General features: G+C 42.2%; 1 protein-coding gene across 1 annotated transcript in view; it reads right to left on the bottom strand.

Moving 5' to 3' along the window:
- The window catches only part of SLC7A14 (solute carrier family 7 member 14), a 128007-nt gene that overhangs the window by 25947 nt on the left and 78342 nt on the right, over positions 1 to 23718 (bottom strand). The window contains exons 3-5 of the mRNA XM_037840848.1: positions 10787 to 11023; positions 8537 to 8754; positions 1352 to 1498 (exon numbers count right to left, since the gene is read on the bottom strand). Of these exons, the coding sequence (XP_037696776.1) occupies positions 1352 to 1498; positions 8537 to 8754; positions 10787 to 11023 (602 nt within the window). The remainder of the gene's footprint in view (positions 1 to 1351; positions 1499 to 8536; positions 8755 to 10786; positions 11024 to 23718) is intronic.

Raw genomic sequence — 23718 nt, 5'->3', positions numbered from 1 at the left:
ACCTGCCCACATAAGAGCAGGGGTGGGGTAAAAGCTGTAAATGCATGGAAATACTCTGTAGTCTGAAAAGCATTTATTCTAAGGAAGGAAGTGTGATTATTGACGTTATTGTGTGTACTGCAAGGTCAGCCCTCTGGAGGAAGGGGAGGTATGCAGAGGAATGGAAGGGGAAATGGGCACAGAGTGTCTCTGCTGCTCCCCTGCCACCTCTCCTGGGCACTCTGCCTGCAGAGGTGATCCGGGTGTGAGAAGATGAAGCCACGTGCATGTGGGCACATAGGGGGAGGTGATGACTGACCAACTCCTAAAATGTTTGCTTGAGTAACTGTATTTCTCTAAACCTCGCCCAAGGCAGCTGTCATGTTTTCCTTTGGCTTCCAGGACAATCCTGCTTTGCAGCTCGCCTTAAAGACCAATTGACCTGACTTCCTTAGGTGGCTGCTAAAGATGATTTTGTGGGAAAGGTGTGTCTCTCACGATATGTCAGCAGGAATGGCAGGATCGAAGGCCCCACCTTCAGCCGTTGGCTCTTGCCTAACCTTGGTTACTGAAGTGAGTGGCACCTGCAGGATCTGGGAGTACTCGAGTAGCCACACACCTGTTGCCTTGTCAGCTGGTTCTCTCCAGCGCCGGGCCTGAGGGGTATGTGAGATGTGGCTGAGCTATTTCTGTGACAGAAATTCTGGAATGCGGGCTGAGAGGTGAAACATCAAAAAATGCAAGAAGCGTCTCAGGGGCGTGATCCTGAGACAAGGCTAAAGGCTTCATTCCGAGGCTTCCCTTGGCAGGGAAACACAAAGGGGTGAGTTTGAGCTGTCATGAAAACAGCTGAAAGAAACTGCATTTATTTCCTGAGATTTAGGAGGAAGAGAGTCTCTAGAGGACAGTGCATCCCTCTCCCTGCTCTGCTTTGCTTCGGTGAAGCTCCCAGGAGACAGAAGAGCATTGACGAGTGTGCACAGAGGCCCACAATGCCGTGCACACCCACCCGTTACTGCCAGCCTATGATCTGAGCTCCTTGGACTGGGGCCCACTCCCTGCACGCCATCCCCTGGGGCAGCAGCAGACACCAAGAGCCTGTGAGTAGGGAGGAGCAGGGATGGAGGCTTAGGAGGGCCAGCCTGAAGTGGGGTCTGGGGCTTCTCTCTGTCTTCAGTCTGGGGGTCTTGATTTTCTTCTTATCATTGGTGGGTGGATCTGTGAGACAAGTGCAAACATACACCAAGAAGGCACAAGGACAGGATTAATTCCTGACACAGAAGGAAACACGGTCCTAGCACCACATTTTAAGGTTAAATATAAAAAGTCTGTGAGGAGGATCCCATAAAATTTCCAAGCATTTAGTACTTACAGATACATATGCCGTCAGGCAGATGACCAGGGAGGCAGTGATGGCATAAGGGATGGACGTGTTGGGATTCTTGGCTTCCTCTCCGGTGGTGGCGATGATGTCAAAGCCAATGAAAGCATAGAAACATGTGGCTGCTCCTTGCAGCACCTGAATGGACGACAGCATTCATCAGACTCAGAATGTCAGGGTAGTGTCTTGGCGTTATTTAGTGTAGGGGCTTAAATGCTTCTGCACAAAGAACTGTCCTGCCCAAATTACCCTTAGTACCCTGATAGATCATCTCTATGGTAATTTCCACGTCTGAAATGATAAAAATGATTTTCAGATATTCCGTTGTCTTTAATGGGAAGACAGGGTAGAGACAGACTTGGATTTTTCTACTCCTTTTGGGAATTGAATGACCTAGTTGTGCTATGAGGTGGAGAAGGTCAGTGTCAAGCTTGGGACACCTGCCTGGAAATCTGTCTGTCTGAAAGGAGCCATGTGGCCCTGAGGGTGGTTAGGACTTCAGAAGATGCCAGTGAAAATCTCTGATTGAAGAGTACATTACTTTCTTCCAAAGACTCTACTGAAATTTAAACAAAGTTTCTCCACCTTGGCATTCTCATTATCAGCTGAAAGTTAAAAAAAAAAAAAAAAAAGAGCCTCCTTGAATGCTTATTCCTGCCCTTTTAGAGGAAGGTGAAGGACAGTTTTTGGATTTGTGTATAGTGTGAGGGGATTTGGCAACATGCAAGTGTGATAGCAAGGAGTCCAATTGAGGCTCCATCATACATGGAGCTTCCTGGGGTTGGAAATGTGCTTGCTTTTCAGTTGTCTAGATCATGAATGAACAGATTTCTGCGACTGCAGGCTTGCTAGGCTGTCCTGATTAAGGAGAGCCTCATTTAAAGACAGCTTCCAGGAAACAGGTCCTGCTCTCTCTTCCTTTAAGATCTCCCTTCCCCGACACATCCACATATTCCTCTTCTAACTCATATGGTGACCTGGTATGACAATCAGTCTCAAGATGCATCGTTGCCAGTTAGGATGTCCCTGGGCTGCAGTCCCATGACCCTGGAAGAGCTCACTGCTGAGGAAAGGAGGGTGGGAGGTTTCTAAATAAGAACTCTGGAAAAATCTACCCTAGAAAATGGTGAGAAATCTGCAAACCATGCCATGTGGGGAATGACTAGGGGCTTGGGATGTTTAACCTGAAGAAGAGAAGACTCGGTGGAAGACATAAAGGGCACCTTCAGATATTTGAAGAACTGACAGTGTAGCAGTTGGATTAGAGGCATGGGGGAATCCCAGGGTCATGTTCCTAGTAGTACAGTTTTGGTTAGGAGGGCAGGCTTTGTCGGCTGACAGATCTAGGCCTGTTCTACCACATTCTAGCTTGGTGACCGAGGACAAGCTCTTAACTTCTTGGAGCCTCTGTTTCTTTATCACTTAAATGGAGATAATAATAGTACTTATCTCATAGGGTTGCTACAGTAATTAAATGAGAGAATATGGGAAAGTGCAGTCCTGCAATAAACTAGGTACTCAATAAGTTGCTTTTACCAGCAGTTTTGTATTATTATTGTTAGTTTTTCTAGAGCAGATAAAACCCAAAGGCACAAGCACATTTTTACATTTATAGTAATTGTGACTATTTTAGAATGTAACACATATTTATCAAGTGCCACCATGTGCCAGCCTTGGTGATGGGGACACAGTGATGAATAAAATGGACTCTGAGCTCGACCTCATGGGGCTTAGAGTCTAGAGGATCCTAGAAGACAAAGATAAACTTGACCATGGTAATAAACTGATCAAGATTAATAAGTATTTGTATTATGTGTAAAACACAAAAGCTGCTATTTTCTAAATGAATGAAAGAATGGATTGCAATTACTGATGATGATTAGATATCAGAAAATTAGCAAATAAACGTATCAATCTGGGAAGAGAGGGAATAGTTTTGCAAAGAGAATGCTGGTTGGCTTGAATTTGCTTTTGGAGAACTAGAAAGCAAATATGGTTGAAGAAAGACTGGGCATATCAAAGGTAGGATATTTGGGGTTCCAATGCATCAGGAAGGAAATAGAATTTAACTCAGATGTTTCAAATGAAATTATTTCAATGAAGGGATTATGGGCAGGTATAGACAGATACAGGCAAAGGGATAGGCTGGGTTAAGGGAGCTAAGTGGGGATGTACAGGTGTCAGAGACTAGCAACAGGGAGAAGTTGTGACTCACTGCCTTGGGCAAAGGGGGGATGGTTTCTGGGAGTCTGAAGGAGCTGAAGATGTGGAGGGATACAGACTATAGCAGGGATGCAGTGCCACGGCTGGAAGGACGCGAGGATGAAATACCCTGACCTTTCTCTCTTCTTACCTTCTTCTCCTGTTTATAACATCTCTTATTAGCTAAACCCAACAGGAAGCAACCAGCAAGGGGACTTGCATGGAACAGGGTCTGAACTGTGGAAAATGTTTCTGGGAAGTGGAGGCAAATGGAAAAAACCCAGCACAACTACCAAAGCCAGACCTGCCCTGGCCCAACAAAATATAGATTAAATAAGCAGGTCATCAAAGAGATCATAACATTAGATTTATTTTAGATGAATTGTTTTTTTCCTTGCAATGATCCCTGACTGGGATAAAATGAAACTGTATGGGTGTGTCTCTGCCCCAAACCCCAAGAAAACTGCATTCCTCTTCATTCTATCTAGATCTCAGATTTGGCCACTGGTGTGTATGACTATGATACCCCTTGATACATGAAAGGAGGTATGTTATTCCTAAGGGTGAGTGTCTATGAATACAATTGTGGGTGAAATGTGTGCATGTACGTATGCTTCTGGGCTCATTGGTAATTTGCCTAACTCTTTTCTTTAATGTTTCATGTAAATAAAAAATAGTATCAACTTTTTAATTTGATGACAGGAGCTGAAACTGTTTTCCCAAGTAACACCTGTGTAACTCCTCAGCCAGGTGCTCCAGAATGGTCCTCCTATCTGCAGAGCTTTGCAGGGAAGGAGTGGGAGGGCTGCTGCTTAATTAGTTGTCGAAAGCAATGCCATTGGTGATCTGCTACTCAGTGTGTGGTCCCTGAGAGCTGGCCCCTGTGCTTTGCTGATATTTGAGAGGCCTTAGGATGAGGCAGCCCTCCTGTGTTCTGCCTTGGCCAGCCTGCTAGATGCCTACAAGATAATCAGGCCCCTTTATATAATTCACTCCTAAGGTAACAAGGCTCAACTCCAGCTTTAATAGAATTTTCTACCACCCTCATGTCCTGGCTCTATTAGCAGCCTTGCCACAGTGAGAGTGGAATGTGTTAATAGATTCCAACAAGTGGATTCCAATGTGGTGAACATGAAAAACAACTTTTCCTTTGTTTGGAGGCTGTCAGCATTCCCCACAAATGCTTCTGTGAACTGTTTTCCTGGGAGCGATTTGTGCTTATGGAGTATCACTTTTGGTTAAAGAAAAACCCTAAGATAGCATCAAGAACAAATAACATAAAGGGAATACACAATCAACCATGCTCAGGGGCTGAGGAATTGCAGATGGAAACTGGGGTTCAGCTGAGGGCCAGCAGTTACTTGATAGAAGGAAAAATGTTTGTTTTTCTTGAGCTCTTCAAGACCAAAGAAACATTTGACCCAGAACCTATAAGTGAGTAAACCATTCCTGAAGATATTTTCTTTGGAAGGACATAGTTGGAGCAGGGGAAAGAGTGGGGGTTTGAGGGGTCTATGGCCAGAGGACAGATTGTTCATTAACCCTTCCAAAGAACCTGAGAATTGTGTTCAAATCATGTCATGGTCCCCTTGTAAGCCATCCCCCAAGATTTGTAGGCTGAAACAATGGTTTCCTCCATCCCATTTTACTTAAAAGGGATTGAAGAATAAAGTGGGTTGGAACTCCTTACAAGTCCCCTGTTTAGGGCTAGGGGTCAGGGTTTCCCTAAGGAGTGAAAAAGTTCATGTAACTGCCAAGTTGGCAGCAGGCTTTTGTTGACTGTTGTTAGATGACAGAGTGGTGGGTGACAAGCTCACGGGAGGGTGGTCAGACCTTAACAAAAATAGGATCTAAATTCAGAGTGGCCTTGCTGGAATGGAAAAGTGACCTGAAACCAAAGTTGAGAAAAAACAGGTCTAGATCAGTTCACTCAGGAGGAAATGTACTTTGCAGAAATCCAAGGCCTGGCAGATGGCAAAGAGGATGAATCAGCAGCTTCTCAACACTGGGCTGTCCTCGGTGTTCAGATGATCCTTTTAGTCAGTCACAAGGACCCACATTTAAGTTCCTGCAGGGATGATGGATTTGTAGTGAAAAAAAATCTAAAATCTCAGCCAAGCTTTCTTGGTGGCCAATGACAAATCTACTTAAGATAATGTATTTGGATTGGAGTGGGGTCAGTGGTCAAAGGTGCAAAAAAAGAAAATTGGTCCCATGAGTCCAAACCTGGGGAGTAATGGAATAAATATGGGCTTTGGCTCATCCAGGACTGGAATTGAATGTCAGCTCTATTTTTTGTGATCTGGATCTGTGACCTTAACTTTTCTAAGCTTCAGTTATTTAGATATAAAAGTGGAGATCATTGTATTTATTTGGCAGGGCTATTGTCAAGATTTGATGAAAAAATATATAACAAAGAAAATGTTATATAAATACTAGTAAAGGCTTCTTTCCTCTCTTCTTGTAAGCCTGACTTCCTACCTTCTTTTCTTGTAACAAAAGCTAGGGAGAACCCTGGATGCACACATGGGGAGACCCTAGAGTTGTTTTGGTTTAGCTTCTTCCTTGATGAAGATGAGGCTCCTGATGGAGGAAGGTGGAAGAGCCCCTGAAAAGGGAAGAGGAGACTCTAGCAGAACAAAGACTTCAGAACGTAGCACAGGGAAAATGCTAAAGGAATCATTCAATTTGTTCAAAATGGGCGAAGGACACTGACACAGAAAGAACCAACTCTTTCCAGTCTTTACCTGGCACCTAAAGTACTGTGTATTCCATTTCGGTGCGCTATTAGAAAGATGTTGACAGGATGTTTTAATAAGCAGTGCACACTTGGTTTAACTGTATTCCCATCTGAAGATAAGAAAGGAGACTAGACCATGTCTTAATGCTTCTCCGAGCTCTGAGACTCTGACTTTGTGAAAATTTAAGGAAATGAAAATGTAACATGTTAGATTAATTATCTTTTAATTTTTTGTTTTGTTTTGTTTTAAAGAAAGCTCAGAAGTGGCCGTCGTATACTATGTTCTCAATGTAGTGAAAAAGGCTCTGGAGCCAGGGAAGCCTGGGTAGGGATTTCAGCCCTGGAAGGGACTAGCTGAGTGACCTCAGGGAAATTACCTGGTCTCTCTGAGCCTTGAGTTCTTTGTAAGTTGAGGGGAACAACACTTTCCTTAGAGTTTTCTCTTAAGAATTGAATGAGATACTATTCTTAGAGCAGACTACCGGGCACCTAACAGACAGTAAATGAGTATCAGCTCCGACCTTTTGTTGGTGTACATAGAAACATCCAAGATTTTATTCTTCTTTGCAATAAATCTAGTGCAACTAGATTTCCCACTTCATAGATGAGAAGACCTAAAAGCACAGAAGGTAACTGATGGCCAAACACCCACAGGAAGTCCATGACCTAATAATTTCTTATATTGCTAAGAAAATGGTGAGAACATTTTAATGAAAATGCAGTTGGGTTCTGGCAAAAATTCTTTTTTTTTTTCACTCTTATTATCTGCTGTTTTTCTATGTGATAGGAAAGGTACAATTTGTATCATAAGAAAATGTAGACTCAGGGATCCAGAATGGGGTCAACAGTGTTTCTTTGTCTCTTTCTGGTTTTAACCAGTTTCAGGATTTATTCATCTCAGGGAGGAGGGATGAACTTTGTGGTTCTGTGGAATTCTTACAGATAAGCAGAAAACTAGAAATATTGGCTTAAGTTGCATCCTTGTTTATTTCTCTGCATCGAAGAGCCTGACATGGTTCAGAATAATCAGAAATTATTTCGAGTGTCCTCCAAGAGAGATTTCTGATTCCTGGACATCTTGGAGGAAAATCAGTCTAAGTAAAATCGACAAAAGCAAAACTGGTTGAATCCTCATCTTGTTTTCTGTTACCAATCCTAGGCAGGTTTGCCTTTTTGGACCTCAATTTCTTTTTACCTGTTAGGGACTAGAACTAGGTGACCTCTGAGAACACTTCTAGCTCAAAATTCTCTGATTTATGTTCTACCATTAAAAACAAACAAACAAAAACAAAACCAGGATGGGCTGGTGAATCTCACCTATAAATCCATGAAATAAACATTTTTAGTTATTCTAGTGAAAGAAACCAGGTACAACTTAGAACCACTTTTCAGTATTATTAATTTGCCACTCTGTCTGAGCTTCCCATTTTTCTTTAACATAAAACACCCCACTGGAATGAGATCTGAAAATGTCCCTTTGGTCCAGCTCACTCTCTTGCAGACACCCAGATCCCACTAGATAGACTTCTCTGCCATGGGCCATGCTCTGGAACGGGAATTATAACCAGCCCTCCACTTGGACTGCTCAGCTGCCCTCTGGCCCTTGTGGGACTCTCCACAAATGATGGGGTAGGATTTGAAAACTATTCCTTCCCTAGTTCCATACCCAGGCAACACTCCCCCCTTCCCCATCTATCTACTCTTCATGGCCTCCTTTATTGCCTTGTCTATTTGTGTTCATGTCTGTCTCTCCTGATAGACTGTGGAGAGAGCCTATAGAATTGAACTGTTCATGCACAGGTTTTGGATCTTGACTCTGTCACCTCTCCTGTGTGCATAATACCAAGTCATTTGATCTCTTTGAATGTGAGTTTCTACCTCCAAAAAACTAGACTATAAATATATTTCTTACAAGGATATTGGGATGATTAAATAAGATATTATTTGCAAAGCACTTAGCACAGTGTTAGGCATAATGAAAGTGGCCAAAACTTTAAATCTAGTATTGCTAGTTGTATAAAAGATGTTCTCAACAAATGTTTGTGAAACAAATAAATGAAAAAACAAGAACTATTTCAGAGCATTCTGATTAAATTCAGATTAAAAAGTGATGAAGAAGGTGCCATGAAAATTATGGGATAGAGCAGCATTTTCTTGAAATTATGTCTTAAATGGGTCCCAGGGTGGAAGGCAGAGCATGCAGCAGGCAACCCGGGCTTCAGGAATGAACTCACCCCTGACCAGCCGTGGGGCAGGAACTGGCCCTCAGCCCAGTACTTCCCATTGATGAAGAAGAGCCCTGCAATCATAATGAACACCCACACTGCCAGGTTCAGCACGTTGAGGACGTTGTTGAAACCCACGGAATTCTTCACCCCCAGCGCGACGATGATAGTCACGATGACTGCGATCACCAGAGCCAGCAGGTCTGGGTACGATTCTTCACCTTTCCCTAGAGGAGAAACTCCTGAGTTAATGTTGTCCAGAGGAGAAAATAGGGCCACACAAATCCCGAGCCCCACCCCAGTGCATCCTTATTCAGCTCTGGGAAGAGTGGTTTGTCATGGAGGCGTGCACGTGTGTGTGTGTGCATTCACATGTGTGTGCCTCTGTTGTGTACAAGCAGATACAAGACTCTATTTGCAAATGTGCAGCTTTTTTTTTTTTAGCCTTATCTCCCTATCCCTACTCACACTCCATCCGCTGGTAATCTACATTCTAGATTCTAACTCTATGAGTTTGCTTATTCTAATTCATATCAGTGAGATTATACAATATTTGTCCATTTGTGTCTGGTTTACTTCACTTAACATGATGTCTTCAAGGTTCATCCATGTTGTCACAAGCATCAGGAATTCAATCTTTCTTACAGCTGAATAATATTCCATTGTATGTATAGACCACCTTTTATTTAACCATTTATCAATTGATGGACACTTGGGTTGCTTCCATCTTTTTGCAATTGTGAATAATGCTGCTATGGACATCAGTGTCCAAATATCTGTTTAATTCTCTGCTTTCAATTCTTTTGCATATAACACTAGCAAATGTGCTGGTTTGGTTATATAGGTAAAATGACCTGATAATCCTGGACCAAAAACTGGGGTATATGATGAGACAATTGCAGCAGTGCTTATGGAGCAGTGGGACAGAATATTGGAAGTCAGGACTGTCCTGGCACATTTGGGATGTATATATAGGTCTAATATGTTATGTGAAAACTGTTTTATCTTCATTATCATTAATTATATAGTACATACAATTTTAATTTCCATTATTAGCAAATTAAGTAATTTGTTTTTGAAAAATGTTGTGAGGGGTTTTCTTTCCATTTATGTGTATGTGGTTGTGGAGATAAAATTACTAGTGAGCACAACCTGCCTGAGCTTGTCTTGTCCGTTGGCCAATGGACTCCTGCCCTCTGTGGAGTGGAAAAGGCATTGCCTCAGCAGTTGTGCAGCCTCAGTTCAGCTGTACTTTTGCCACTGCCCAGCTGTCTGGCCTTGGACAAATTGCCTTGTTTCTCTGGACCACATTTGTAAAATGAAGGAGTTGGACAAGATAATTTTTGGGGGAATCCTTTGAGAACTGAAATTCTATGAAATCAGTTTATTGAACAGATATGGTCTCTGTCATGGTGTGTGGGAGCTTTGCATTTCTGTCAATTTCTCTGTGACAGGGAGGGACACCAAAATCAAATGGCTTGCACACAGCCGTAGAATCAGTCCTTGGAAGTTCTGAGGCAAGACTCTAAAGCTTCCTCAACAATTGTTTAGCTTCACATGAATGTGAAAGAATAAAGTCAGACATCAGGATGGAAAGTGGGAGGGTCAGTGATGGATGGAACAGAAGTCTCCTGGTATTTGTTACATGAGCCTCTGATCGCTTCACATTCACTCACTTTTATTACTCCTTCCTGACCTCTGCTGGACTGGAATCCATTTTGTTACTTTTAAAAATATTTTTTAAATTTGAAAATTAGTAATGCTTATTTATAAAAATTGAAAAAAATCTGATGGAACCACTGGAGAAGTTCCTTACAGCTCTTTATCTTGCCCTGTTTTTGTTTTTATACAGTTACTAATATGATGCATGTAGATTTGTATCCTTTCTCACATGACATTTCATCAAAATTATTGTCCATGCTATTACAATAGTTTTCCTAATCATCCTTTTAATTGCTAGCTACATAATATGCCTCCACAAGTTGCTTAATTGATTGTCCCATTGTGGAACATTTAGGCTATTTCAAAGTATCTGTGATCATAAATAAGGCTGTGAGGAATATCTTTTTATATAAAGTTTCTATTAGAAATTAGGATTATTAGAACAGATTCAAAGAGGAAGAGTTACTTTGCAAAAAAGAAAATGGACACATTTAAGATCAGTGATACAGTCTGCCAAATTGATACATTCTGAAATGAGGACCCCATTTACTTGACTCAGAAGGTTTCTATGTTGGGTGAGTGGATGGGCAGTCTCACCCAGGCCATTGAGTGTTCCCACAGTGTCCACCATCCAGTGGCTGATGGTGTGGTTTGCCAGTGAGTCAAACATGCTGCTGAGAGCACTGGCGCCAGCCGCGGTGCCAATCAGGTACTCCAGGATCAGATTCCAGCCGATGAAAAATGCCACGAACTCCCCCACAGTGACATAGCTGTAGGTGTAGGCAGATCCTGTGGTCTTGGGGACACGGACTCCAAACTCTGCGTAGCAGACACCTGCGTGGGACACACACACACACTAGATATCAAGATGTGAGCTTACCTTGTGGTGGTTAATGATCTTGGGTAGAGAATACTGGGAAGCTCTGGGATCTTAGAACAAATACACAACGTTTATATGTATGAATCGCTTCAAAGCCAATTCTAATGTCTTCTGAATTTCACTTCTGAAGCACTTGTTAATCTGAATGCCTGGGAAGATGATTAGAACTAATTCTATCAAACTATTGGAAACCAATCTTTATTTAGAAAAAAAAATCCATTTGTTGCATGTGTCTCTGTCTTATTTTTTGCTCCTCAAGTGTCAGATGGCCTAAGTGAACATGAGCCTGAATCAGTATGACCTCCACACTCAGTGATGCCAGGGTAATATAACGCATTCACATTCTTCTCTTTAAGTTTTTCATATTATGGAAGGTGCTCCTCATTTGGGAGTGATACTTTGAGCAATCTATGAAAATGCTGAACTATATTTAGGTGGTTATATGGAAAAGGCAAATATAAACAAATCACTAGTTATTAACCAAGAAGTTTAGCACATGCAGAAGATAAGCTAACACACACTTTTACTGTGCCTGCTATATGTGTAGGGCACGGTGCTAAGTGCTGGGAATAAAAGATGAACAAGACATGCCAGGAAATCCATGAGTGTAGTAGGCTTGACAGTGTATGGACTTGACCATGTAAAATTGTACAGGAACTAGGAGAGCAGAGTTGAGAGACATGTACCTTAGCTGGGTAGAGGTATATGGAGGAAGTAATTGGACAAAGAAGGTGGAACATGAGGCAAAGACATGATGGAGAGGAATGGTATGAAGTATTTGGGTGGGTGGGGGCATGTGCCTGGGGAACTGGTAGAGAGGAGGCTAGAGAGGCGAATAGAAGCCATGTGTTTTTCAAAGTGGGTTCAGAGCCCACTTCCAGCAGAATCATCTGTTGAATCCCTGTCTTGGGAGATAGGGACCTGGAGCCTGCATTTTAACTAGCAGACCAGGTAATGCTTGTGTTCACTTACATTCTAAAAACATGTAAATTAGTGTCTGATTTTTTGTTTGATGAGATTAGGGATCAGATTAGAAAAGAACTGGGAATATACCCAAATCTGGCAGTTGGAGGAGTTTCCTGTATTGTGCCAGGAACTCTGGGTGTGGGCCAGTGGGTGGGGTAGCCAGTTGGACAGACACAGGGCAGTTTGGGGATAACACACCAGGAGGTGGGGAGGGAGGATGTAGGAGGGAACCCAAAGTAAACTTTACCGTCAATCCCAATTTTGTTAAGGGCCAACCCTGAAGTTCTCTCATCACAAATCAGGGGACAATAGTTCACTCTTTTGTGAATAAAGAGAGTAGGTCTCTTCTCCTTTTGAACGGGGTGAAATCAATGCAAGGAAGCTAAAAATAGAGACGTCAAAAGCAATGACCAACGAACGATTAAATATCTCTCTTTCCTTCCCTTCTTTAAATTGTTAGGGTGTCCATTAGGAGGCAGGGCTTTTGTCGCAACTCTGTCTAGTTAGCCATGTAAACCTGGGCAACAAGCTCTTCTTTACATTCAGTTTCCTTACTTGTAAAATAAAGGAATCAGACTGGGCACGCTCTTACGTATCTTCTAATGCTGACATTCTAGAATTCTGTCATATTGAATTTTACTGCTTTTGCAAAATATATTGAGCATAATTTAAACTTTTCTTTTATAGTCATTACTACATTCTCCTGTATTATGGAGATGCTCTCTGGGGCTACCAAAGCCATTTGTACCTTCGTTAAACGGCTGAAGCTGCTGTTTATTTTGAGTTCCTATGCCAGACCCCTGCCCCACTGTGTGAAATGGTTTCCCATCTCCCTGCCAGACTGTCCATAAATTCTTGCTGCTGTCCCAGGGCTTGCCTTGAGCAGACAGACCACCTCCTTTTCTAAATTGCTGCTTCCAGCACCTGATGTTTAAATTGTTAGAAGTAGTCCAAGATTAAGAGGAAATGGTCTCTAAAGGAAGGCCTGAAGGACTCTTCTGAGGGGAAAGAATACAGTGCTTAAGCACTAAGCATGAGGAATTGATATTTTCTTGGATGCATGGATGACTTTTTTATTCTCTTCAGCTTTCTTGAGAGTTGAGTTATTAGATTCAGTTATTAGGTTGCTCTTTCAGTGCAGTGTGAGAAAGGGATTGGCAGGCAGCTAACTTCTCCTCTCAGGTGTGGGATTTACAGCTTCATCCCAATAATTGCTATGTCCTATGAGCTTCTTCTCTCCACCTGTTTACCCCTTGATGATGTATGAGGATTATAAATAGAATTTTTTCAAGAATGCTTTTGAAACTGCAAATTTAATTTGGAGAACCAGTATTGTAAAGTTTGTTTGTGTAATTTTCTCCCCTATCATACTTGATCGGACAAATTGAATTTAAAAATACCCAATTCACCATCAGACTCCATTCTCCAAGGTTAATCAGCAAATAGCCAAGTCTACATTAGGTCTTGTGAAGGCACCAGCCCCTTGCTGTCCTGAATCAGACAAAGAGGTTCTGTGCTGTGGATGGTAAGGAAGCGTTTGGAATCTTAGTCATTCAGTCCCCAAGGTTCTCCTTGGCTCCTGATGACTATAGTTTGTGGGGAATAGTAGAAAAATCAACCAGCCACTAACTATAAAAGATAATTTCTATTTACTGTTCCAAGAAATCATTCTTTTGGATACATTCTCATGGCTGAATTAGGAATCTTATAATATTTTAAAATCCTCTTGATTTGGAGCAAGAATCCAGGCTGTTAGTGGGCACTAGAGTATCTACTGAAGCTCAGCAGTGAGGACTGAGTGTTTAGGACCCCAAATATTCTGGGAAAAAACTGGAAAATGTCATCAGTAATCCAACTATTTTCAAATATTTGGTGTGCAAGAGAGACCCATTCAAATGTATCTTTCTAATTTCAATGCATAAAAAGCGTGGACTAGCAAACCTTTATTTTTATCCTAGATTGCCTAGTAACGGAGTGTCTATGGGTGAGTTACTCTCTCATGGGTGAAATGAGGGGGTTAACTAGATAAGCCCCAGGGTTCTTTCTAGTCCTATCATTCTTTGATTTCACAACTAGTGTCAATTCTTAATCATTTTAATGAATCAGGGAAGCCCGATAGAAAACACTGTAAAACAGTGGTTTTCAACAAAAATGATACTGCCTCCTAAGGGGTTTTTGGAAATCTGTGGGGTGTTCACAGTTTTCATGATTATGGGCACTTGTGGCATTAACTGGGCAGTGACCTGGGATGTTAGATATTCTGCCCACAGAATGTCCCACAGAATTAAGCAGTGTCCTGTGCCCTGTGTGACTACTGAAAAGTGCCAATGGACAGTCATGTAAGTAAAAGACCTGTTTAGAATGATCTGAACTTGAATTTATCTCCATTTTACATGTAAGCGCCAAGTATTTTTGGCATGACTTTATATACATTGAATTTTCTAGGACTGTAACTACTGGGTAAATTGAGGGAGAATTGTACTTGGTTTTGTTTGAAATTTTCCAAGAGTTGTTCATCATTTTGGAAAACTACATCATCAACAGTAACAGCTCTCATGGTCCTTGAGGTGCCAAAAAATGTACCCGTGTTAGTGTGCATTTGTAGCTGCTGTGTTCATGGTGGGTCTACAGGTGGCTGAAAACATCTGACAACTTCATCATGTCTTCTAGTGTGCTCATGGCCAGCATTCATACATTGAAATAACTATTCTTTTTATTAGAAATTATGTTCCTTGTATTTATCTTTCATACTCAGGGCATATTGATTTTTAAAAATTAAATGTGTAGGAAGGTTACATTATCTTTGGTTTTCATTTCAGAATAGGAAAGGAAGCACTACAAAGAATTACCAAAAGTTGACTGGAGTCTAATATGGTGGAGAATCATTGTTTTAAATGAGAGGTGAATTTATTAATAATCTCTATTTAATTTGGAAACACATTTAAAATACTCTTGCCCCAGAATTACCCCCAATCATATTGGCCTTATGCTGTTATGGAAGTGATTTTGCATTCCTTGGTTACCCATCAAGTGATTGGAGAGGAAGAGGCATATCGGTTCTAAAAATATAACCACGTAGCTGGAGGAAATCAATATAGGATACAATGTCAGGGTGCAGGCAGCCATCAGTGAGTGACTGCATACTTCAGACCATGTGTGCCGGTTTGTATATTTATGTCCCCCAGAAAAAGCCATATTCTTTAATGCATTCTTGTGGGGGCAGACAATTAGTGTAGATTGGGCTGGAACCTACTGCTTCAGTGTCCATGGAGATGTGACCCACCAAATTATGGGTGATAACTCTGATTGGATAATTTCCATGGAGGTGTGGCCCTGCCCATTTAGTGTGGGCCTTGTTTAGTTTACTGGAGCACTATATAAGCTTAGACAGAAGGATCTCATAGCTAGCTGGAGCTGAAATAGACATTTTTGAAGATGGCCGTTGGAAGCTGATGCAGACATTTTGGAGAACGCCATTTTGAAATGCAACCTGGAAGCAAGCAGATGCCAGCCACGTGCCTTCCCAGCTAACAGAGGTTTTCCAGATGCCAATAGCCTTTCTCCAGTGAAGGTACCCTTTGTTGATGGACACTTTATGACCTTAGGACTATAACTGTGTAACCAAATAAACCCCCTTTTACAAAAGCCAAGCCATTTCTGGTGTTTCGCAATCTGGCAGCATTAGCAAACTGGAACACCATGTGATGGAAGTTTTCCCATTACAGTTATTCAGAAATGGGAAGTTTAGGTCCTTGAGAAATATAAAGGATTCATTGCAGCAGAACTAGAGGGAGGAGAAGTGATTCCTTACAGCATGCAACTCTGATACCTTTTTCAATCATCTACTCAAGTGAATTGTAAACTTACTTCTATTTTAATTTCTTTGCATCTGTAGTGTTTTGTTTGTTTATATACCTCAGAACTATTTTTGGTTCAATTGACAAATTGCCAGCCTAAAGAAGCAGTCAAACTTAGAGAGGACTCACATATTGAAAAGAGGGTTGGAACAAGATGTCAGGAGATTCCTTATTTGAGACTCACATATTGAAAAGAGGGTTGGAACAAGATGTCAGGAGATTCCTTATTTGAGATAGTATATATCAATCCTCTTTGAGTGTCTAAGATGATGTGTGATTTGTGGTTCAAAAAATATGATCCTTTTCAATGCGAATTTCTTTCCAACTCAGAGTCTATGATTCTATCATATATAGGGAGGGAGGATCAGCCTTATATTAATTGGTCCCAGAGAGCCTACACACACTGCTCAACCTTCCAAAGTGTGTCTAACATAGTGCTGCCCAGTAATTAAGATAATCACTGTATGTTTCTCCACCTCAAATTTCATTATGTCACGTTACATGCCTGCCCTGGTTCTGTTACTCTGATAGAACCAGGATGTAAAGATTCTTCATTCTAAGAGGTTGTATCGTAGAAAGACTTAGCTGGGAGTCAGCGAGAGGTGAAGAAGGGCTTCAGCATTTGAGAAACATATTTCCCTCCACATTCCACCAAAGAAAGCCATTAGATAAATAAGTGCTTTTTAAAAAGTGGAGTTTCACCTGGAAAGAATAAATCTAGTGGTTATTCCACTTAAATGCCAATTACTCTACTCGGTTAAACAGGAGTTTTCCCATTAATATGTAGTTAACCTACTTCAACTAACTGCCTAGCCTGTTTAACAACTACCTTACCAATCTCCTAATTAACTTCTAGCTTCCTAATCTCCTTCCTTTATGTGACAAACACTGTTAAATGCCTATTAAAGTCAGGAACTGTATGGAATCCCAGAGGTGCTAACAGGATGTAAGCCAGGTCTACTGACCTTGGCATATCCGTATTCCTATCTGGAAAGAGTTTAATAAACAGATGATACAATGTGTCCAGTATTTAATACCATAGAATATTGGTGATGCACCTTTGGAGCCCAGTTGAGGGGAGCGTGGTTCTTTGGGAGCTGGGAAAATGGGGAGGAAGTAGGGAGGCTTTAAAGCTGCATCTTGAAGGGTGAGCTGGGCTTTTTCAGTCAGAAAAGAAAATGGGGAAAGGGTGGTTTCAGACAGATGAAAGGGCATAGCTGGAATGACATCCATGGGCTACTCTGGGGATCGTGGGAGAAGCGTCTGCAGAGGTGAGCTGGGCCAAGAGATTGAGGGATGGAATCTATCTGAAGGGACTGGACAGTTCATGTACTGTAGTTTTAACGCTTTGTTATCAAAGTCTTATTTGAGAGCCCAGTACATAAATAAGTAAAAGCAGAATGGCTCTGTTTGAAGAGGAGGTGGGAGATCTGAGGCTGACCCCCTTCCCACACCTCCCCCAAGGTTCCAACCCTGCTTTGTGGACCCACAGACTCTACTGAGCCTGGGGTGGGAAGGGATGCCAAGTGTTCATCAGGGTTCTCTCCTTACTTCATAGCTGGCAAAATGAGCCCCAGAGCTGAAGTCACATGTTCAGTTAGCGACAGAGCTGAGGCTAGAACTGAGATCTCCTGATTTCTAGCCCCAGGAGCTGTCCAATTAATTCATTCATTTATTCAAAAACCTTTATAAAGCATCATCTCTATGCATGTGTTATAGACCAGTGATTCAAAGAACAGAAAGGATACAGTTCCTTTTTTGTGAGTCTCTTATTCTAGTGGGGCAGACAAGCCAGGAAATCAATGATTATAATAAAATGAGAAAGGAGATTTTACTTGGGGGGGTGAGGGGAGAATGCATAAGATGCTTTAAGCAACTGCAAAATTGAGTCCTGAAGTCTGCACGGCTGTACAGAGGTTCACAGGGGGTATCACGAAAGGTGAGAGGGAGCAGGGGATGAATGAGGGTGTCCGAGAAAGCAATTTGCCAAACTCTGCAGCTTTTTCCAGGCCTCTGGGATCAGCAACATCTTGAGCGTTGCTTGGAGAATCAATCAGGCTGCCTTGGTGAGAGCCCACAGGTCACAGTCATCAGTTGTTTTGAGCATACCGTGTCCATTATACTCATATGGGGAAGTCGGAGGGTTGGGGTGGGCTAATCTGGCGAATGCCTGAGGCCAGAGATTCCTTATCCGTGAAGTCACTTCCTCCTGGCCGTCAATTATCCCCCGTCTCTGGATGGAAGGAGGGACTCAGGCCCTGAACTACAACCAGTGCAGCTCACCACTTAGGCCCAAACATCTCTTTAAGCAAGTTCTTGCTGATTATAACATTTTGCGGAGATGATTCTTACCCGTTTCCTTTTCATTTTCTTATAATGCCTCCGGTCCTTCCATAAATTCCTAGCAGGGCTAAGACATGTTCTGTGTATTGCTATGGTTGCTGGTCTGCTTAAATGTAGATGGCGGAGGAGAGTAAGAACCACCACGGGACAACAGGGGGAAGCAGAGTGTGCATTCTCTTGGAAACGGTTGTCTTCCCTTGTGCCATTAATTACAGGTGGTGGGTAATGACATGTCTGTCACTGCAATCTCCCTTGAGAAGCAGATTGTTCTGAGAAATATCTATTCAGCCCCCTGTCATGTACAGCTGCCCCCAGTGATCCTCTGGATTAGCCAACCAAATTGTGTGTTTCTTTTTCAGGGAGGAAAATATCAGGCTCTCTTCCTCCCAACTCACTGCTACTGTGTATTCTACCTGGGCAACCTTAGTCGCTCCATCTCCTGTCTGTGAAGCCCTGTCAATTCTTACAAATGTGTCTGGGAGAAAAGCAATTTGTCTGGGAGCACCTATGTTTCTTTGAGTCTAAGACAAGACTTATAAGCTGTCTGCCAAAGCAGGCTCCAGGTGGACAGTAACAGCCTGTGTTTAGGGGATGAGCAGCCTCATCAATCAGAGAGTGTGTGATACTATCAGTTGCTGAACCTGACAGGACCCCAATTAAAGTTGGGTAGGGAACAGAGAACTCTCAAGTTCCTCAGACCACAGCACCAATAAATCACATGTAAACAGGAGGAAAGCAGCTGTGCCTCAGAGTCAGAGAAGTGACACCCAAAACAGGTCAAGGAAGTTTAATAAGATGCTGATTAAATGTGTTTACTCTCCTCTAAATCTCCCTCTCTGAAAACATTTGAAGGTTGTTGGAGATCAATTTCCATAATATGATGAATCAAAGTATTATATTTCTGGTCATATCATTGTTAATAATCGCCATAATTACTTTATCAGATGATGGTGATGATGATGGTGATGTTGATGGTGATGATGATGATAACAATGTTCATGTGGTTTCATCTAAAGAATCCACGGGGTCAGAATTTCTCTGAGCTGGTCTTCTGACTCAGGTGAGTCCCTCTCCATTGCTGAGGTGGCAGGTAGGGTGGACCTGCCCTTTCCTCTGCTCCTAACATTTGTATGTCGGCGACCTCAGGTTACCATCAAAGGCAGCCTTGGAGGGGAAAAGATGTCACAGAAGGGAAAGGAAAAACATGAGCTAGGCCCTTTGTACCTGGCTCCTCATTTGAGGCTCAGGTGAGCTGTAAGCCAAGGTGGAAGCAGGCCTCATCATCCGTCTTTGCTGTAGGAGAGGGAAGAAGGTGGCAGAGAAGCCACACAGGCTCTGCAGAGAGACCCAGAGAAAGACTACGGCAATTAGATGAGAAAGTATCCTCAGATCCCTTTATCCAGTTCCTGGCACATAGTAAGCGCTCAGTAAATGGCAGTTAAAATTGATACTTATTGTGGCCTTGGGCGAGTTGCCTAATACACTGAACCTTAGTTTCCCTACCTGGAAAATGGTAACAGCAATCCCTGCTATGCATATTGTTATGGATATTAAAAGGAATACATGTACTTAGAAAGAAATACCTGAAACTCTTGAACTGCAACCCAGTAGCTTTGATTCCTGAAGACTACTGTATATCTATATAGCTTACACAGTGTGTTCGTGTGATTGTGAAAACCTTGGGATCACACTCCCTTTATCCAGTGTAGATGAGTAGAAAAATGGGGACAAAAATTAAATGAATAATGGGTGGAGGTTGGGATGTTTTAGATGTTCTATTTTATTTTATTTTCTATGCTTATTTAAATTTTTTTGGAGTAATGAAAAGGTTCAAACATTGTGGTGATGAATGCACAACTCTATGATGGTACTGTAAACAGTTGACTGTACACTTCAGATGATTGTATGGTAGGTGAATATATCTCAATAATATAAATGGGGGAAAAAAAAGGAATACATATGCAGTTCCTGGCAAGCAGCAGGCACTACTTGAGTGGGAGCTATGGCTATTATTTATAGACAGGGAAAACGAATCTCAGCGAGCTTTACTTAGCAGTAGTCTGCAGAGTGTTTACACAGAAGTCTTTGCCTTGGAGGGGGAAGCAAAAGGGTTGAGAGCAAAAAGGGATTGTTAGCTACTGTTTTAGAGACTCAGCATTGGCAAGGATATCAGAAATCATCTAGAATATAGATGTGCTCAGTTCACTCCTAAAACAGGACTTGGAAAGGTTTCTCCCTTGGCTTTCAATTTTTAATCTAGAAATTTCTTACCCTATTCTGCACCCCCAATTAGAATTTGTAAGGGTGAAGAGAAATTTACCATTTCAATCTCTCTTTATGAAACTTACTGCCCTTCCCTAAGTGACTCTGATAACTGGGCTATAAATGCGTTGTGCAGAAAGGAAAAGCAGAGCAAGAGCTGAAGTGACAAATAGCTCCTCCCTCTCACCCAAATATTTTCCAACTCAAGGAGTAGGCAGTGCCCCCATTTCTAAAGCAAATGAAAGTGGCACTGACAGAGACGACAGGCAGAAGAAGCTTCTGGGATGAGACCAGGCCTCCACCCCTTGCCCTGAGAATATAATGGGAAGTTTTAAAGATGAGCACAAAGAGGACACACCTGACTCCTCAGTCGGTCTCTTCAAACCATTTGATGAGCAGGTAAGACTGAGGATCCACTGGGACAGATGCATTTCCAGCAGATGCCCAGGAGGAAGAGACACAGTGAATCTTTCATAGGCCTGGACCTGCTATCTTTGGAGGACCGTCCCAAAGGCACGAGAACCCTTCATAAGACAGATGCCACCTTCCCTTTCTTACAAACGGGGCCAACATGCAGGGAGGGGAGGAGCAGGGCCAGAGGTTCAGCACTTAGGAGACATGTTGGAGAGACTCTTTTGGGTGGTGGCATGGGGCATGGGGATAGGGCGATAGCTCCCACTCCTAGGTCTTCCTTCCTTCCGTGATACAAATACCTACCATGTTCATCTCTCTCTTTCTCCCCTCTCCAGCTCTCCAAATTCTAGGAGAGCAGGTATCTTCATTTCCTAGACTTCTCCAAGCAAATACTTTGAAATGAGTTGGTTTAAACAATGGGAATTTACTAACTTACAGTGTAAGGTCAGGAAAATGTCCAAATCAAGGTATCATCAAGGCGAGGCTTTCTTCCTGAAGACTAGCTGCCAGCAATCCTTGGCCCCTCTGCCACATGGCAAGGCACATGGCATCTCCTGGTCTCTTCCTTCTGTTCTGGGTTCCATTTCAGCTTTTTGCTTCCTGCAGCTGTCTCTCTCTGTCTGCATTTCATTCTTTTATGAAGGACTCCAGTAATAGGATTAAGTCCCATCCTGAATGAGGTGGGTCACACCTCAACTGAAGTAGCCTCATCAAAAGGTCCTACTTACAATGGGTTCACACCCACATGAATGGATTAGATTTAAGAACATGTGTTTTCTGGGGTGCATACAGCTTCAAACCACCCTTGTGAGTGTATGGGAACTCAGTATTTTCTATATGATCTCTCTTTAAACCTACAACTTCTTTAATAAAACAAATCACAGCAAAACAACAACAACAAAAAAATTCAAGGAGAACTTGGTCTTCTGTGGAGCATAAGTGCTAAATTTATATTTTAAGGAGTGAGTATTGCCACCTCCTGGTTTAGGAGGATGGGAAGGTGGAGTGTGTTTGGTAAAACAGTGGCCTCAGTACCTTTGTGCACAGCTGAGGAGGACCAGGGGTTAATGTTCTTAAGATTCTCAACTAATAGTCCTGAAGAATCATTTCCAACTAGGCCAATCTTACTGGATACAACAGCAGTGATAGGATTAGAGCTTCATTTCCTACAAGGGACCTGCAGTGAGTGGACCAGCATATCTCTTGGATTGTTACTGGCTTCTTGAAAGAGGAATTCCCACCCAGGAAAACATCAAGTGCTCTTGGCCTGATTTATGGTAATCAGCCACATGAGCTCTCTCATAATTAATATATTCTTAGAAATGTCTGCAAAGGAGCATGCATTGGTATCTATGTTGATTATTTTCTTTAAAATCATAAAAATTATAAAGCTGGGGCATTTATACACAAAATTTCAAGACAAATAAAAATAGCCCAAGTTTATTTTTAAATTTATTCCAAAGTAGGAAATGCCTGATGAGTTAGTAAGATCTAAAGATATATTTGAGTGCGTGTGTGTGTGTATATGTATACATGTATGTATATGTATGCATGTTTTCAATTACTTTGCAAGGGATTTTTGGGCCAGATCCATGAAAATGGCCAGTGGTGAAATATGCAAGGAAGTTTGTGATGCATGTTGGCAAGTCACTGCTTTTTATACACATACCCATGGGCACTCAATAAAGCACAGATGTGGTCCAGGACAAATGCATTCCTTGGGTTGTGAAATAAAGGATTCATTCTTTTGCTTGCCATTCCCTCTTCTCCATGCCAACTCTAACCTTTGCATTGCGGTGTTTGCCTCTCCTTCACCTCTCTGAAATTGTCACCTCCCTGAAATTATCATCTCCAATCCACAGGCTCTCAACTCAGATGGCCTTTTTTTTTTTTTTTTTAAATCAGTATCTCTGCAGCTTGTGATGCTAGTTTTCACACTCTCTTCATTTCCTTGTCTAGGAATCTGTTCTTCCCTTGGTTCTACTTCTACTTCTCTGCCCACTTCTTTTCTTTCTCTGTTGTTGCTTCTTATTTCTCCATATCCTTCTGTGTGTAGTCATTTAAAAAGTTCTGCTATTAGCTCTTTTCTCTCTTTATTTCCTTTTGGTTTGGTGATCTTGCCCCCTCAGCAGGCCAGGTGGAGTTTGCCAGGTGCTCTCTGATTCCCTTGGATGGACATGGCTCCCTAGCACCATCCTCTGTGAGCTAGCAATGGGAGGAGGGGAGCGGAGTGTTCAAAGCAGATGTTACGTGCAAAGCTTCTGAATGGCTATGGTCAGCCAATTAGGCTCTGTGCACAAAGTGCACTTGTATCAGGTCTCTGAGGGCAAGGGCTGGTGCTTGGTGTAACTCCTCTTCCTGAGTTTCTATTAATACTCCTGTCTCAGGTGGGTATTCCAGGGGTGTTGGCAGACACAGTGCCTTGTTTATCTCTTCATCTTAAGCAACTATATCAGTGCGTAGAGGCTGATGAATGAATGAAAGAATGGAAGCATGAATCTCATTCTAGCCAAGAGTCCATTTCAGAGGTGCTCCTGCAGAGTGAATGTAGCTCTGACTCCTACTCGCCACTTCAGCTCATTTCATGTTGCTCTTCATTGTTTTCTAGCAACATGAGTTTGCTTTCAGTTCACAAACACCTCAAGCCTCTTCCCACTTCAGGGCCTTTGCACATGTGGTTCCTTCTTGTTTTGAGAAGTTTTCTACTCTTCACATGGCTGGTTCCTTCTAATCCCTCTGTCTCTGTTTAAATGTCGCATCTCTGGAGAGAGTCCTTTGTCACGGTAGCCTGTTTATTTTTCTTACAG

Source organism: Choloepus didactylus, chromosome 1, assembly GCF_015220235.1.
Source record: "Choloepus didactylus isolate mChoDid1 chromosome 1, mChoDid1.pri, whole genome shotgun sequence".
In the NCBI taxonomy this organism is placed as follows: Eukaryota; Metazoa; Chordata; class Mammalia; order Pilosa; family Megalonychidae; genus Choloepus; species Choloepus didactylus.
Note: the sequence above shows the minus strand (reverse complement) of the source record. Positions and strands in the feature narration are given on the sequence as shown.